Source organism: Ogataea parapolymorpha, chromosome VI (assembly GCF_000187245.1).
Source record: "Ogataea parapolymorpha DL-1 chromosome VI, whole genome shotgun sequence".
In the NCBI taxonomy this organism is placed as follows: Eukaryota; Fungi; Ascomycota; class Pichiomycetes; order Pichiales; family Pichiaceae; genus Ogataea; species Ogataea parapolymorpha.
In genome coordinates, this window is record NC_027861.1 from 1316240 (window position 1) to 1332654 (window position 16415).

General features: G+C 47.3%; 10 protein-coding genes across 10 annotated transcripts; 3 read left to right on the plus strand and 7 right to left on the minus strand.

Annotated features, from left to right (window-relative positions):
- Nucleotides 1-19: 19 nt before the first annotated feature.
- On the minus strand, nt 20-901 carry HPODL_01874 (Glucose-6-phosphate 1-epimerase (hexose-6-phosphate mutarotase); the record flags this gene model as incomplete). Its single annotated transcript, XM_014078402.1, has 1 exon — nt 20-901. The coding sequence occupies one exon, from the start codon at nt 899-901 to the stop codon at nt 20-22; it is 882 nt and encodes a 293-aa protein (XP_013933877.1).
- Nucleotides 902-997: 96 nt separating this feature from the next.
- HPODL_01875 (Iron transport multicopper oxidase FET3) lies at nt 998-2932 on the minus strand (the record flags this gene model as incomplete). The annotated part of the gene is made up of 1 exon (XM_014078403.1): nt 998-2932. One exon carries the CDS (start codon nt 2930-2932, stop codon nt 998-1000), a length of 1935 nt encoding a protein of 644 aa, XP_013933878.1.
- An 881-nt stretch (nt 2933-3813) lies between these two features.
- Nucleotides 3814-4707, plus strand: HPODL_01876 (Protein CCC1; the record flags this gene model as incomplete). Its single annotated transcript, XM_014078404.1, has 1 exon — nt 3814-4707. One exon carries the CDS (start codon nt 3814-3816, stop codon nt 4705-4707), a length of 894 nt encoding a protein of 297 aa, XP_013933879.1.
- A 73-nt stretch (nt 4708-4780) lies between these two features.
- Nucleotides 4781-5914, minus strand: HPODL_01877 (Sterol 24-C-methyltransferase; the record flags this gene model as incomplete). Its single annotated transcript, XM_014078405.1, has 1 exon — nt 4781-5914. The coding sequence occupies one exon, from the start codon at nt 5912-5914 to the stop codon at nt 4781-4783; it is 1134 nt and encodes a 377-aa protein (XP_013933880.1).
- A 196-nt stretch (nt 5915-6110) lies between these two features.
- HPODL_01878 (yapsin 1) lies at nt 6111-7841 on the minus strand (the record flags this gene model as incomplete). The annotated part of the gene is made up of 1 exon (XM_014078406.1): nt 6111-7841. One exon carries the CDS (start codon nt 7839-7841, stop codon nt 6111-6113), a length of 1731 nt encoding a protein of 576 aa, XP_013933881.1.
- Nucleotides 7842-8160: 319 nt separating this feature from the next.
- On the minus strand, nt 8161-8619 carry HPODL_01879 (Ribosome assembly protein 3; the record flags this gene model as incomplete). Its single annotated transcript, XM_014078407.1, has 1 exon — nt 8161-8619. One exon carries the CDS (start codon nt 8617-8619, stop codon nt 8161-8163), a length of 459 nt encoding a protein of 152 aa, XP_013933882.1.
- Nucleotides 8620-8643: 24 nt separating this feature from the next.
- On the minus strand, nt 8644-9819 carry HPODL_01880 (Cytosolic protein required for sporulation; the record flags this gene model as incomplete). The annotated part of the gene is made up of 1 exon (XM_014078408.1): nt 8644-9819. The coding sequence occupies one exon, from the start codon at nt 9817-9819 to the stop codon at nt 8644-8646; it is 1176 nt and encodes a 391-aa protein (XP_013933883.1).
- Nucleotides 9820-9927: 108 nt separating this feature from the next.
- Nucleotides 9928-12354, plus strand: HPODL_05319 (uncharacterized protein; the record flags this gene model as incomplete). The annotated part of the gene is made up of 1 exon (XM_014078409.1): nt 9928-12354. One exon carries the CDS (start codon nt 9928-9930, stop codon nt 12352-12354), a length of 2427 nt encoding a protein of 808 aa, XP_013933884.1.
- Nucleotides 12355-12696: 342 nt separating this feature from the next.
- On the plus strand, nt 12697-15096 carry HPODL_01881 (Subunit of the vacuole fusion and protein sorting HOPS complex and the CORVET tethering complex; the record flags this gene model as incomplete). Its single annotated transcript, XM_014078410.1, has 1 exon — nt 12697-15096. The coding sequence occupies one exon, from the start codon at nt 12697-12699 to the stop codon at nt 15094-15096; it is 2400 nt and encodes a 799-aa protein (XP_013933885.1).
- Nucleotides 15079-16413, minus strand: HPODL_01882 (uncharacterized protein; the record flags this gene model as incomplete). Its single annotated transcript, XM_014078411.1, has 1 exon — nt 15079-16413. The coding sequence occupies one exon, from the start codon at nt 16411-16413 to the stop codon at nt 15079-15081; it is 1335 nt and encodes a 444-aa protein (XP_013933886.1).
- Nucleotides 16414-16415: the final 2 nt, after the last annotated feature.

The window sequence follows — 16415 nt, forward strand, 5'->3', positions numbered from 1 at the left end:
GTATTCCCTTCCATTGTGCCTAAATGATAGTAATTGTGTGCTGGCACTGCCACCGTCCGCCTTTGGTGACCGTTATGCCCTCAATTGCGCCGAACTCGACGCAGCACATGTTGCGGTAGCTGGATTTCGGCTCGAAGTCCTTCATCTTGTCCGCACCCTCTTTCCACGGGTTCCAAACCACCAGGTCGCTCAAGTTGTCCGACGCAGTGAGTCTCACGTTGTAGTTGCCCGACAAAATATCAATTTCCCGGTTGTTCTCGCCCAGCTTGTACAATTTGTCTGTCTGCTCCTCCACCTTGAGCATAGGACTGGTATCTAGCCGGTATCGGGTCTGCAGTCTGTCCAGATATTTGGCCCCCTTCAGCCCCGTGATATACATGTCGCGAACACAGGGCACTCGAAAATAGGTGTGGTACAAAAATTGAAACTCCAGCTCAGACACGTTCTCGTTGACAAGGCTCGTGTTCACTGTGATGCGGTCCGAAAATAGCTCGAAAACCATCGACAGCTCAAACTTTATAGGCTGGCCATAGAATTGGCACCAATTTTTGTACTGCTGCTCGTTCTCGCACTGCCGATGGCTTAGCCGAAACCGTGCTACCGTGCACTCTGTCAAAACCTCCGCTATGACAAAGTCCCAAGCCATGTTGCGCACAAACCCATGCTGCTGAACCGTTTTCAGGCTCTCCAGGTACGACTTGCCAAATGCTGGGAAAATCAGCGGCATGCCGCCCCTCACAGGCGTCGAGCTCTTGCTCGACAAATTGGCAGCTTCCGAGAGATACAAGTATTCATCACCATTCACCACAAATGAGACCAAAGTGCAGCCTTTTTTCGCAACAGAGGCATGTGCCTTGCCGTACGAAAACTTGATCAGATCACTTTCCACCTCAACAGACATTACAGAACAAACTATTATCGGCCGCACTTTCAGGCCTGGCACGCGCTCGTAGCCTATCGCGATTTTTAAATTATGTACACACCCGTGCACCGCCGCCTACTCGAGCTCGCGGAACCGTTTATCGAGCTCCTCGAGCTCCTCGATCATCTGGCGCATTTCCTCTCTCTTCTTTACTGTTGAGGATGACGAGCTGAGCATTTCCCGCTGCTCCTGGTTCAACTTCAGCATCAGTTTCCGGATCATTCTCCGCTCCTCTGCTGCCACGTTCTCGGACCTGTTCAAGTCGCCCATACCGTAGGAATAAATACATTTGAGGCCGTAGAGCGCAATGACTGTGCACGCGGCCAGCGCCACATAGCCCTTAAACGTGAACCCATCCGGTAATGGTGGCGGTTGCACGTTTTCACCGGTCAGGTCCAACCAGTGCTTGGTGTTGGCAGCAGCATTGCCTTTATAAGGTGTCTCGGAAGCTTTGCAAGCATGCAAAAAGTATTCAGGCAGTTCTTTTGATGCAAACTGTTCCTGAAGCTCCAAGGGAGCTTCAATGAGAGTCAAAGCAAGACCCTGTTCAAGATGGAAGTCCAGATGGCAGTGGAAGAACCAGATACCTGGGTTTTTGGCCTCAAACCGCAGCACCATGTGACCATTGCCTTCCACAATCATTGTGTCTCTGCGAACAGGGATCTCTGGTAGATTTGTTTCTGCGTCCGGGTCGTAGTGGTGGGGATCGTCGTATTGGTCGGATCTAACTACGGTCTGGAATTGATGGCCGTGCAAGTGGAACGGATGCTTGTTGTCGTCTTCGTTATTCACCACAAGCTCCACAACGTCGCCGTAGCTTAGCACAAACGAGTTCGTGTTGGATCCGTATATTTTGGCGTTGGAAACGTACTCCTTAGGGGCAGTGAGTGCCGTGAGCAGAGTCGGCACTTTAGGAGCAACGTAAGTGTAGTTGTTGAAAAATGCATAGTTGACACCGTCTCCCAGGTTCTCCATGTGCAAAACAACCTCTATGCGATGGTCTGGGTCTGGAAGAAGAGGCTCGTTGTCTAGAGGACGTAGCTCGAAGTCGTCGAATGGAGCATATGAATCGATGTCCAGCCACTCTTTTTTCAGCGTTGCGTCAGGCAAGCTCTTGTCGTAAACAAGCTGGTTGACAGAAACATACTGTAGATCAGCTGGCAAGGCGTCCAACATGGAAATATCCAGCGCATGGACAATACCGAAGTTTCTGGATGCAGAAGACTTGGTTTTCAGCAAAACACTCATTCTTTGGCCCACTGCCAAGTATATCATGGAGGCCCTGGCAGGATGAAGATACACGCCGTCCACCTCAATGATATCGACGTCGTGATCTTCAAAAAACAGGTACTGTGACGACATGATTCCAATATTCGCAATTCTGATCAGATACGTGGTGTCGGGCTCTACCTCGAAAGTGATGTTCTTGGTGTCGTTTATGAGCGTGTTTTGAGGAATCGGCTCGGCTCCTGTGGGATTGTATAGAGAAAGCTGCTTCTGAACCAAGACCTCACTTGAATCATGATACCAATCACTTAGGGAGAAAACGAGCTCCTTGTCAAACTTGTAGTTGGATTCCACCTCCTCATCGTGGACAATAAACAACCCACGTAGTCCATCGCTGTACTGCGAGCCGCTGTGGCTGTGGTACCAATACGTTCCTACTTGATCCACCGTGAACTCGTAGACAAAAGACTCACCAGGAGGTATCGGACATTGTGTGACGGCAACGGGCCCATCCATATGGTTGGAGCCATTCTGAAGCAGACCATGGAAGTGTAAAGATGTTGAGACGTCGAGCCCGTTGATTAGATGGAGTTGCACGGAGTCGCCCTTGTTGACCTCAATGGTGGGCAAAGGCCAACTTCCGTTAAACGAGATGACTCGGCGCTCCTTCACGCCGTCTGGATTGGCTGTGATCCACTTCGTCTCGTAGAAAAGTGTATGTGTCTTAGCAGCAGCCTGGCATACTGCCATGGCAATAATGCCCAGGGTTACCAATAACACCATAACAAAGATTTTTGGTCAAGATCAGAAAAATTGAACAAAAAAAATAAAAAAAAATACGAAAGGACTACAGACGCGTCGATTAAGCAGGATATAAGAAGATCAACGCTATCACAAAATTTGAGTTCGCGTTCATGCGATGTGCGAACTCGGGTGCGCACTTCGGACAGCGGAATAAGACGAGTTCTTCCATCACATTAGACACCGTAATATTTAATCTTTTAGTTTTATTAATTACGCTGAAAAGATGACGTTCTGACAGGTGTGTTCAGCCTTGCTTGTAGGGTTCACACAATACAACGTGCTTTCTCGCGTCGGCGAAAATCTGTCAAAACAAATTTGTATGTGTCTAGAATCCAACAGTTGATTAGCAATGCCCGTTGGAAAATTCATGATGACAATTTATCGGCCTCTGATTTGCTAAATTTTGACAAGAGGGGCCTGCAGTTAGCGCTCAACAGTAACAATCCCAGTGGGCGGCACACGACCCAACATATTTTTAAAAGGTGCTTCAAAAATTTAAAAGTTTTATATATTGACGATCTCTCTGTCCACACTACTAGTGCGTGATTTCTTCAGTAATACAGCGTGCTTTGAACTTTTTCATCAGTGAGCGCAACTTATCTCCACTCAATTGCTACTGCCATCCCATTTGCTAATATAATAGCAGGTTCTTGGCGTGTATTTCGGACGACCTTGCAAAAGAATTTAAAGTTCAGTCAAATATTAACTGCTAACCGCGCAACTCACACAGTCTTGTTACAGTCCAGACGGTGCCGCTATTTGCTCCTACACATTACTAGTATCTTTTGTGACAGATTGCTTGGTCGATACTATCAATTTTACACAGGAAATCAGCAATCATACATAAATAACAGCCAGATATGAGTATAGTCGCCCTCAAAAGAGCCCTCGTGTCTCTTTTCGGCTCCTCTTCCAACCAAAGTGGCCCGCTCATGAGAAGCACTAATAACAATAACTACGGTTCTCTTTCGGACGGTGACCCGGAGTCTCAGCCACAAACTCCAGGGTCTCCAAAGCTGCAACTAAAAGGCGATGACTCCAATAGTTCTCAGGAGGCAGGCATGTTCGGCAAAGTGGACCCAAGAGCAATGAGCGATCTGATCATTGGTCTCAGTGACGGACTGACAGTTCCGTTTGCCCTGACCGCCGGTCTATCTTCTCTCGGAGACTCTAAACTTGTCATTACCGGAGGTATGGCAGAATTGGTGTCCGGTGCCATTTCGATGGGACTCGGAGGTTACCTTGCTGCCCGCTCAGAATTGGAATATTACAAGTCCCAAGTGAAAAAGGAAAAACAGCTGTTTTTCGAGAACCCAGACTCTATAGCTGGGGAAGTTGGAGACGTCATGATCGAAATGGGTGCTTCTGAGGAAACCATCCAATCGTTTGTCCGGGACTTGGAGGCTGACCCCAAGACGATGATTGACTTTGTGATCAGATATGGTCGGGGGTTGGAGGAACCTGCCGACGGACGTCAATTGATGAGCGCATTAACAATTGGGTCTGGATATTTCTTTGGAGGTTTCATCCCATTAATCCCATACTTCTTCACGAGCACAGTCGGCACAGGATTGATAATATCGGTGGTGGTGATGATTTTCACGCTGTTCTGGTTTGGATATTTCAAAACCGTCGTTTCCATGGGCGATGACACGCCTAATTACATAAGGGTATCGGAAGGTCTCCAGATGGTTGCCATTGGCTCGTTTGCTGCTGGCTGCGCCTGGGGACTTGTTTATCTGATAGACTCATAGTTGAGAACTATATATAAAGGCATATTCTTAAAGGTATTTGCTTTTCAGAAGCAGAAGTATAAAATGAATGTATTCATTTAGCATCTAATGGCTTTCTCACAATATACAACATCATAGGAGTGAACAACTTCCTTTTTCCTCCTTCAACGAGGTAGACAGCGGCGTCCTCAAGAGCCTCAGTGACTTTCACGGAACCTTTAGGAGCAATGCCCAACTTTTCCATAAGACCAACAGAGCCGGTGGTGATTTTTCTGCCCACGGTCGACGTTCTGAAGAAAGTCCATAGATCGCCTATCGTCTGCACATATTTGAAGTCTCCACTCAATGGGTAGTACCATGGGATCTCGTCCCCGGCATCGGCAAGGTCTCTAGTGTATTCGATCTCGAAACCGACATTTTTTAAAGCCTTCTCGGCAACCTCTCTTTTGTACATTTTAGGAATACCGTCACCAACCTCGATTCCGTATGCAATCTTACGGTGCTCCTCGTTGGTCTCGTCGTACTCGTCGGTCATCACCCACTCGTAAACTCCGAAAACTCCACCGGGCTTCAACACCTTGTAAATCTGGCCATACACTCCTTCCAGCACAGGAGCATGGACGGTGGCCTCAATTGAGTAGACAGCATCAAAGGTCTCTGGCTCAAAGTCCATCTGCATGAAGTCTCCCTTCACGAAAGACAGTTTGTGGTCCAATTTCAATTTCTTGGCGTAGTTGTTGGCTCTCTCAATTTGATAGTCGTTATTATTCAGTCCGACGATCTCGCAATCAGTGAACCTGGTGATCTCTCTAGCAGGGCCACCGACTCCGCATCCGACGTCCAGCACCTTCATGTTCTCGGTGATGCCCATTTTCAATGCCAAATAATGCTCGTGTCTAGCACAAGCTTGTCTAAATGGCTCTCCCTTGTAGTATCTGGAAAAGTGGAACGAGGATCCCCATCCATACTCGTAGAAATCCGTCACCAGGTTGTAGTAGTGCTTGGTGAGCGTCGAGTAGTCCTCGAGTCTCGACTTTTCAGTCTCCTCGTCGGTTTTCCCGTCCCAGTGCTTGAAATATCCTTCCATCGCGACTTTTTGAGCTTCCTTGTCCTTCTTCACCCAAGCACTCATTCCTGTAGCGCTCGCGGCGTCCTTGCCATGCAGAGCCTTGGCGAACTCCTTGTCCTTCTCGTAATCCTTTGGTGCTAGCTTAATTTCGCTGCTCATGTTTATCAAAATATAAAGGTTATATACCGCTTTTTATAGTTTTTTTTTCTGTTTTTTTGTCACTAAACGAACGAGAAATAAACGACGCTAAACGAGATCTTGCAGCTTTAAAGTAGACCCGTCGGAAAAACAATTCGAGGCGGTCCAAATAAAAAAAAATCATAAATGAAGACTAAAGCCCCTTAGAACTTCAGATCTAGCAAACAACTAGTATAGAAATCAAGAATGCGCACAAAACGGCACACAAACTAAAGCCTACTGTCCTTGGGCCATTGCTGGAATGCGAACTGGACGTAGACGACTCCGAAGTGGACCCGGACCCGGACGAAGTGCTTGTCTTCACACTCGAAACCTTCTTGGTCGAGGTCACTCTTTCATCGCCCACAGCAGTCACAGATCCCAGAGTAGTAGGCCTGTCAGTGTCCAAAGCGGTGGCAGAGGCGCCCCAGGTATTGGAGTAATCGGAAACCGACGAAGCAGAAGGAATGGAGTTGCCTGAGATGACCTCAATTTGCTCGGCTCCAGGATTCAGGTTCACGTTAGCTATAGCGATTTGATATCCCTCGAGGTCAGCCACAAAGTAGGCGTTTCGCAGGAAAGTATCGCCGAGCGTGAAGGATTCGTCTCCAGAGGAGAAAATACCCAATGCGCAGTAGGAGGAAACTTCTCCGGAGTTGGTTTGCAGAGCAATCAGGAAGGAACTCAAAGGAGCTTCAATCACTTTACCCTGGAAGTCGAAGTTGACAGCGTAGCTATCAACGTCCCTGCATCTTGCCACGTAGGCCCCGACAGAGCTGCTGTAGTCGAAGCCTAGGGTTTCAGCAAGTTTCTCGACAATCTCGCTTGGAGCATACGTCAAAGTCGTTCCGGTATCAAGAAGTGCAGCAGCAGCTCCTGAACCAATGCTTGCTTGCTGTCCTCTGGAGTCGCTGACCGTAATGGCAGACAGGGTGATTTGGAGCCTTAGAGGCTTTTGGTAACCGTAGGAAGCAGCCGTGTTGATGATAGGAAGCAAGCCAAGACTTCCGGTATATTTGCTTTGGTCAACCGCACCGAAGAGGATCGAGGCAGTGCTGGACTCAGTTGAGTTCAGGTAGACGGAATAGGCGGCTCTATTGATGAGTCCCTGGTCGACCATTTTGAAAGGTAAGTTGTCGTAGATGTAATGCTGTGGTCCGCCTCCTGAGTATGTGGTTTCCAATTCCCTCAATCCGATACCAAAAACACCAGTCGAAGAATCTGTTTCATCTGCCACGGCCAACGAGAGATCGTTAACCGTGACACCATTGAAAGTGACATCATCGTAGCCCCAGGTTCCACGGGCAAAAGTGCGGTCCGCGTACGAAATCTCAAATGTGGTGCCGTTGTTGTGGAACGAATTGGACGTTGAAGGATTGAACGTTCCGTATAGCGAGCAGTCCACGGTGGCCTGCGCAGCGAGAGCCGTCTGTGTCTCATCCTGGGTTGCAGTCTCTACTGTGGTCAAGTCTCCCCAGCCACCCAAGAATCCTTTTGCATTGTTGTCTTCGTTTGGAGAGTTGAAATTGTACAGGTCGGAAAGATCGCGTCCTTTTTGTAGCGCATCGGCCGGTCCGTCCCGTTTCAATTTTTTAGTGCTGGAAGACGAACAGTAAGAGTTATTCGAGTTCATCACCCACAAGTCCGAGGAACCGGTATCAATCAAAACCCCCACCTTCTGCTTATCAGATCCTATCTCGATCTCGACTTGGTAGAAAGACTGGGCGTTCTGCAATTCCATCGTGACCGAGCCGTCATCAGCCCTCTTTTCCAACATGAACGGCTTGGCCCCCTTCTGGGAATCCTTGTAAGTGGATCCCCGAAGAACAGAGGCCTCCAGTTTCACGAACTGTGGGTCTCCCAGCACACAGACACTCGAAGCCAAGAAAAACAGTGTAGCAACTTTCATTGTGTCAACTTTTTTTTAGTCTCGGAAAAAATACTAGTGATTTGATTCGACACTTTGAGACCTTGATAGATGAAAATGCACTCTTTTTTCTGAATAAATAGTAGCTGAAGGTAAGACGTTCCAGTCGGAGGGCCCGGATAGCAAACAATGTTCTGTTGCTCACTCTACCTCTATGTAGATCCTAATTTCTAACAATAGAATTTAAAAACCGATGGGGTAATTTTAAATGTGGCTTGCACAGCCTGAATATACCATTTAGAACGGCTAAGCCCAGATCTTGCACACTGATGAAAATTAAAATTAGACATTATCATATACATCACTCAACTAGCGACTTGAGAGTTCCATCATCAAATATGTTTCCGCTCTCTTTGAGAAGACGGGCGAGGGTTTTGAGTGAGTTTTCCTTGAAATCGGTTTTCTGACGCAGCGCATCCAGGTCCTCAGAATATGTGACAAGCAATTTCTTCAAATACTCGTTCTGCAGCTGCTCACGCACATCATCTATCTGGCGTACTGCGTTTATGTCCAGTTTGAGGTTGCCTGAAAGGCTTTGCTCTATGCTGGCCAACCTGTCTGCGTTCAGCTGTTGGAGTCTCACCTGTGTGCTGTCAGACACCTCTTGCGTGTCCAGGCCATCTATTGTGTATGTTTCGGGCGCATCCGGCTGCTCTTCCTGTACACTGGTCACGCTCTCGGAGTCACTATCGTTTTCAGATGCCGAAGAGCTGGAAAAGTCTTCTGTCCGCCTCTTCTTGCGGGCTCTTCGGTTAGGCATAGCGGAATAAATTTTTTCCACTTTTCACAAATTAACAAATCTGGCCTGCACAGCCTGGGCAATGGTGGTTGTTCGCGGACAGTAAGGGCATTTGAAGTTCGCCACACTATTGCGACTCAACTTGATGAGACTGTCTTTGGAAATGATATGATGGCACGGAAGCACCATAGGGGGGTTTTCCGAAGTCGTTTCTTCCTTGGACACCGGGCAGATGAAGATGGAGTGGAACTGCAACGATGGGGGCAGATTGATCTCGAATGGCAGCTCGTTGGTGGTGGTCCAGTTAAGATTGCCCGAGCTCTTGGAGATCCGGTGGTACTTGATAAAGCTGGGCAAGGCGATGTAGCTGGTGAGCAGGGTATTGTAGAGAGGCGAATTTGAAGAAAGTCCGATTAAAGAGCAGTAATCCTGACAGATTTGATTGTAAAAAGTCTCGTTCGATAAATCCCCGTCCGTCAGATAATTTTCGAATCCACATTCAGGCGTGGATGAGGAGTACATGATTGTGAATAGCAGTTTCGAGATGGTATCTAAATGCGTGGTTCCGAAATTGGGGAAATTGTCCCTTGCGTATTTGTAAGCTTCGAAGGGCTCGTTGTTCTTGCTCTGATTGTAAAGCTTGATGAATTGCAGTTTGTGCAGGTTAAACTCCAGGTCTGAACCTATAGATTTCAATTCATTAGAGTGTTGTGCGGCCCAAATGATAGCTGGCTGAAGATCGTCATGTTCTCTGAAACTGATTAGGATTTCATTAAGCTGCTTGAACCTGTCCACCAGCTCCTGCGGTATTTTGATGCCGCGTTGCCTCTCAATGTGCTCTAAAACGTCAAAGTGGCCATTGCGCAGCAAGTCCATCACAATTGCCCGGTCCACCAATTTGCGGGCCCGCGGGTTTGAGTTGACATCCACCGTCTGATAGGTATAGACATTAGATAGATTGAAGTTGAGCACTTTGTCGATTTTGGAGCTGTAGTTCTTGATCGCTTTGTTGATGGATTTTTCGTGCTTCAGCGTGTTCTCGTTCCAGCTTTTGAACTGGGTTTTTATCATAGTCATATCGTCGTGATCGTTCTCCACGTCGTTTCTAAGCTTACGCAGACTGTCCAACAGTGAGTTCGAATCGGCCAATATGTGCTCCAGCGAGTCATTGCTGGCCAGCTTGTCGACTTCTTCCGAAACCGTTTTGAAAGCAGAAGACATGATAAGAAATTAAATCAATTAATGGGTTTAAAATTATCTGATTAATTTCCCTCCCCAGTATAATTGCAGTATTATTTCTAACATTAAGGGCCATAAAAGTTTCACGCAATGCCCAAGTTTATTTCTATTCCCCTGAAAAAGACGAAACCTGTTGACTGGACAAATCCTTTGAGCACTTATATTGGCCGTATTTATGGGAAAGCCAGTGATTTCGAGCACGAAATCGCCACTTTCAATAAACTAAGGACAGACCTTATCCACTGCGACGAGGACCCCATTGGCAGAGATCTATACTATAGATATTATGGTCAGCTTGAGATGCTAGAGCTGAGAATTGCCGTGGACATATTGGGAATTGAGTTCTGCTGGTACGACGCCTTTGTTCCTTCCGTTTCCCACAAGCAGCATTCGCTGGCATTTGAAAAGGCAAGTGTTTTATTCAATTTGGCGGGAATAATGTCACACCTGGCAGCCACAGCAGATGAGTTGAAGGCCAGCTACGAATGGTTCCAAAAAGCTAGCGGAGTTTATCAGTACATCCAGGAGAGCTTTTTGCACGCTCCGTCCGACGACCTTAGTGTTCAGAGCATGCAGGCTCTTGCAAAATTGATGCTTGCTCAGGCACAAGAAGCTTTCTTATTGCGATACATCGAGACCACAGAAGAGCCCAAACAGTCGCTTTTGGCCCGTTTGGCCAAATCCACCGCGAAACTGTACGGCTCAGCATCCGAGCTGATTCAAAACGTCAAGACCATGCAATACAACTGGCACCAATACACCAAATTGAAAGAACTCTACTATCTGTCGTACGCAAACTTCCAGCAGTCTCAGCTACTCAAAAGCTCCAATAAATATGGCCAGGCCATTGCCTACATGAAGCTGGCTGAAGAGACGATAAAGAAACATAGCGGTTACAGCTCTTTATTTGACCCTACTTTCAAGGATAAACTCAAAGAACATGCCAAATTGGTGAGGTCAGAGTACGAATTGCTAGAAAAGGACAACGATTTCATCTACCACGATATGGTTCCAAACGCATCCACTTTACCGGAAATCAAGCCGATGGATAGTGCTAAAGCAATTGCTCTTGGTGACCAGAAAATTTCAGAGATCGTTGGCAAGGACTTGTTCGACAGAATTGTTCCGTTGAAAGTTCACGAGCAGTCGAGCATGTACTCTGAGGAGGTTGCCAAGCTACTTAGGGCCGAAAGCGAGAAATGTGAGCTGGCTGATCTTGAGCTCAACTCCACGCTCGAATTCCTTCAGCTTCCAAAGTCGCTTGTCGACCTTCGTTTTTTGCTGGAGGAAACAAACAGCAATGAAAGCAGCGAAGTTAATTCAGACACCATTGATGCGCGAGTGGTACAAGGAGCAGCGGCCATCATGAACGAACCCGTGGACACTTCAAGGTCTGCAAATCTCAGAGCACAGGTGCAAAGCAATGTTGACACTTGTGACAGGCTTGTTGCTCAGGAAGCTCAAAAGTATGACTCAAACAAAGCTAAACATGGCACAGCGTGGGTTCAGGAGCAGTATCCTGCTGCCCTGATGAACCTGAAGCAAGATCTCGCACGCGCAAAAAAATCTCTGCTCGATGCTAGCGAGACCGATAAGAAGATTGGTGCGATTTACAACAAGATCAAACCAGACATTGAAATTTTGAGCAAAGGTATATCTAGTGCGGAGGTGGCCCGTGAGTACAACAAAACTACCAAGGAGCCCGAATCTTTGCTGGATATGGACGATGAGCCAGTGAATGTGGCCGGATCGAGAGAAAAACTGACTAAAGTCGATAACAAGCTGCAAGAGCTGAGATACCTTCAGAAAGAAAGATCCAATACCTATGAGGATTTGAAGGAGAAAGCCCACAACGATGATATCTCGAAGTCGTTGATCATGAATCGGAATACGGCCCAAATAGAAGAGATTTTTGAAGCTGAGCTGGCGAAGTTCCGACCATATCAGGAAAGAATAGCTTTGACAGTTGAAAAACAGATTCCATTGATCAACGATCTGAAAAAAGCAATGAACGAGGTGTTGGACGACTATACGGTAAAATGCAGACTCAAGAAGCGCGAGTCGTCAAAGAGCACTACACAGGCGGTTAACGCGCGGTTTCTCAATTCTATTGAGCAGTGGAATACATACAAAGGCGGCGTTGCTGAAGGCGAAGCCTTCTATGAACGGTTGCTCACTTTTACCTCGAATTTGCGATTTGCACTTGAGAAACTGGTGAGTGAGCGTAGCAACGAGGCAGATAAGCTTGTTCACCAGATAGAGACAAACGGTCCACAGCGAGACCAGGACTTGCTGCGGCAGCAATTTGAACGGTTCAGCTTGCAGAACCAGGCGCCTGCTGGACACTACGGCCAGCCAGGCAGTTTTGCCTCTTCGTTTTCTTCTCCAGCAGGATCATTTTCTAGTCCGTCGGCGGCGCCACCACTGCCTTCGAAGCCTACCACCAGCACAGATTTCTATAGCACTCCTTCTGCCTATGATCCGTCGCTCTATTCGCAATTCAACAGGAGAGTGTAATTAGACATCCAAAAAATCAGCAGCCACAAGCAGTTCTAGTGCCATCTCGGTGGGGATGTCGAACTCCGGCACGTCGACCGATTCTTTATATTTGAGGTTGTAATACAAGTATTCACACACTTTCTCGAGTAGGACTGCGTCCAATTCGTGTAGTCTGATTGTGTTGGTTGACGATTCCTGGAACGAGGTGTTCAGCATACCTTTGAGTGTCCCGCTGACCATAGCAGCATCTCGAGAAATCTGAAATTGGAACCCGTCGTTGGAGATTAACGTGACGTATGGCGATACTTCTTCAGTCATGGAAAGCTAAAAAAATAATTAGTTTAATTTATTTATATTTTAATGTCTTCTCCAAGTTTGGGCTGGGAACGATTGCAGACTGTTTTTTACCGCAGTCGCCCGCTCTTTGCCCTGAAATGGGAGGATGTAAACCTGAAAGATAGCATGGTGGCAATTGGGCCCTATGCTGCTGCAATTGCTGTGTTTCCACATACGATGGGAACAGCGATAGAGATCTACTCGGGATCTGGATCTCCACTCGCCTCCATTCCCTGGAACACAAAAGCTGGCAACATTGCCAGTTTTGGATGGACAGGGCGGTGCGAGCTAGTGGTGGTTTTACGCCACGGGAAGTACCGTGTGTATACAGATTATGACGGAGAGTTTGAAGAGTACGATATAGGATCTGAGGTTATCGATGTCCGGTTTTGGAATAATGGGCTTGTCGTGCGCACAATTGACGGGTTCAAGAGCTTTGCTTATGGCAACGATGTTGTAAACGAGTTCCCAATCGTGGAAGGATCCATTGTTGGATGGGCTATCATCCCTCCTGTCTACCACACTCCGCTGAAACTTGTTATTTCCACTCAGGATGGGGTTCTGCTGATAGACCAGCGCATAAAGGACACCAAGCAGAACGAACAGGGACCGTACAGCCTGATCTCTGCCTCACCAAATGGAGACTTTGTGGCACTGTACGGCGATGGGAGTGTGTTGATCGTGACAAGCGACTTCACAACCACCTTAAACGTGTTTAGATGCGAGTCAAGCGTGCCATTGCAGCTTGAATGGTGCGGAAACGATGCTGTGGTGGTAAGCTATGAAGACGAGATGCTGCTGATAGGGCCGTCCGACGAGTCCATCACCTTCTATCTAGACTCGCCCGCGATCGTGCGGCCTGAGGTGGACGGATTTCTGTATCTTGACAATTCCAATCTGCAATTTGTCTCCCGAGTCAGCAACTACACAGTCGAGACGTTCAGGATTGGCTCTACTTCGGCAAGTGCGATTTTGCTGGATGCCATCGAACAGATCGACCAGCGGTCGCCAAAAGCCAACGAAAACCTGGAAATCATAGCGGACAATCTTGCTGACGCGGTCGACCACTGCATCCGAGCCGCCTCCGAAGAGTTTGATCCGTACTGGCAAAAGAAACTTCTGCGAGCAGCTACCTTTGGTAAAACCACTTTAGACATGTACAACTCCGACGAATTTGTCGAGACGTGCAACAACCTGCGAATACTCAACATTATCAGACAACCGGAAATCGGAATATTCCTCACATACAACCAATTTATAGAGCTGGGGCTGGATAGACTGATAGATCTGCTTCTTTTGCGCAAATTACATTATCTCTGTCTGAAAATAGCAGATTTCATGAGCTTACCTAAAGACAACATCTACATCAACTGGGCGTGTGCCAAGATCCGCAAATCAGACCTTAATAATGACGAGCTGCTGCAGGAATTACTCAAAAGACTTCAGGACAAGACTGTTTCTTTCGCACAGATCGCACAAGCTGCCTACGTCGAAGGCCGTGCAGACCTGGCTACAAAGCTGCTGAGTTTGGAGAAGGATGTCAGTCTGGCAGTGCCGATGCTGCTGGAAATGGACCAGGATAGCTATGCGCTCAACAAGGCAGAAGAAAGCATGGACACAGACTCTATTCTGTACATCCTTGTGACCTTGCTAAATAAGGTTTCAGTGCCCGACTTGCTGAAAATGCTCAACAGGAAAAAGAATGCTTCGGGACTTTTCATTACCCAGCTGGCATCGCGGGATCTGCAGCTGTTGAACGACTACTATTACAAGGAAGACTCGATATTTGGATTGACAATGGTGAATCTGCAGAAACTCGCACAGGAAACCGAAATTGACAGGCAAAAACAGCTGTTGAACAAAGCTTCTCAGACACTGCAGAGATCGAAGTACATGAAAACAGAGTCCAAGTGGCTCAAAGACGAGGCTAAAAACCTTGAAATTATAGGCCCTATAGAGTCGGGGCTTAACACCAAGACGTCTTCGCATTTAGAGCTCTTGGAAATGCTACTCAAGGCCGATTTTAAGAAAGCAGTAAAACTACAAAAAGATCTCAAAATATCAGACAAACAGTTCTACTACAAAGTGCTCAAGACATACATCCAGCTTCCAGAAAAAAGACGCGAGCTATATGACTTTGCCACACAAAAGCAGTCACCTATAGGCTACGAACCATTTTACACAGAGTCATTGAAAGTCGGCGACAAACGACACGCGTCGCTGTATTTAGGCCATTGTACAAACATGCCGTACAAAACCAAAATCAAATGTTATCTTAGCTGTGATGACCACAAAGGTGCGATCGAAGAAGCTTTCAAGCGGAAGGATGCTGATATGATCAGGCTTATCAAAGATTTGGCAGGCAACACAGTGCATATCCATCTGGCAGATGACTACATCGAACGTCTAACTGGAAGACGCTGAGGGCTGGAATACACCGTCCTTGACACGGCCGACGGTCGAGTTTTCAGAGCCAGTCAGCCAGCTTGGCACCTTTTTTGCTTCTATTACGCCATCAACAGCCAACTGGTGCAGGCCTGCAAAAACATCGTTGCCAAGCAGTCTAAGTTTGATTTTCGGAGCTTCCAGGGCCCCTGGAAGTGTGTCCTCAAGGATAAACTCTCCGTATTGAACGGGGACCAAAGAGGCATATTTCGAGTGTGTCAATTGCTCATCGTTGAGGCTACGAGTCTTCTGTGGCGGCTTGTTGGTCTCGTATAGGGTTTTTGATTCAATTGGTGCTGTTGATCCTTTGAACTTGAGCGAGGCAACAAGACTATTTTTATCTTCTCCCATAGCCAGTTTCGATGGATTAACACTGAGATGGTCTTCTATTGTTCCCAAAGGGTTAATATCCACTGTTCCATCGGCATAAGGCGTCCAGCTAGCCAGCGACTGTCCAAATCGTGAGACACCCTTGAGCACATGGACGGCCTCCAGCGTTCGCACAGGCGGGTCCGGATTGGGAAACAGTTGGATTTGGCGGAGCGTGGACGAGAGAGTCATTTCCACGGACTGGAGGATAATTTTGGAAACAAGGTCCTCCTCATTGGCGGCAGAGTGGATCAAATTAGGCGAGCTCATCGGAATAGCCAGGTAATATGGCGTTCGAGAAAGTATATCTGGCTGGCTTTTGTTTGCGACGGCAGGGTTAGCAGTCCGTGTTTTTTTGAAGTGGACGTACTCGTACATCTGGATTCTAATCAGGATAAGCGGGAAGTTTGGGTGTCTGGAGATGTAGATATGGGTTAGATAAAGGTTTGACAAGTTTGTGATGAGGCGGTCGAGAAATGCCTGCGAATCTAGCGAGAAGATGAAGTCGTCGATGGCCCGGTTTGTATCGTCGTCATCTTTTTTTTTCACGATTTTAGCGGTGGACGAGACCCAGCTGTAATTGTTTGGTTTATCGACCATCATTTGTATGTCTATCTGTGCCAATTGCAGAGCATTTAGGCCTGACGGGTAGTAATCAACAAGAAGGCGATCAATCAATTTCCGTTTGGGTGCCTTCTGGTCTTTCAACGCCTTGAGAGTATCATTGCAGTACTCTAGGAGCTGTTTCTGGGTGAGTCCCTGTGCTCTTTGATCTTTGGACAATTTTGGCTGGGTTGCGCTCATCTTAAGCCAGAGCTCCACCAAATTGAAGAGCGAGTCCGTGTTGAGTTTTGCGAGTTCCTTGGCCACCATTCGCGGCGGCAGGGGTGGAATATAATTATTCGAAAGAATCCCCGTTTGCTTCATGA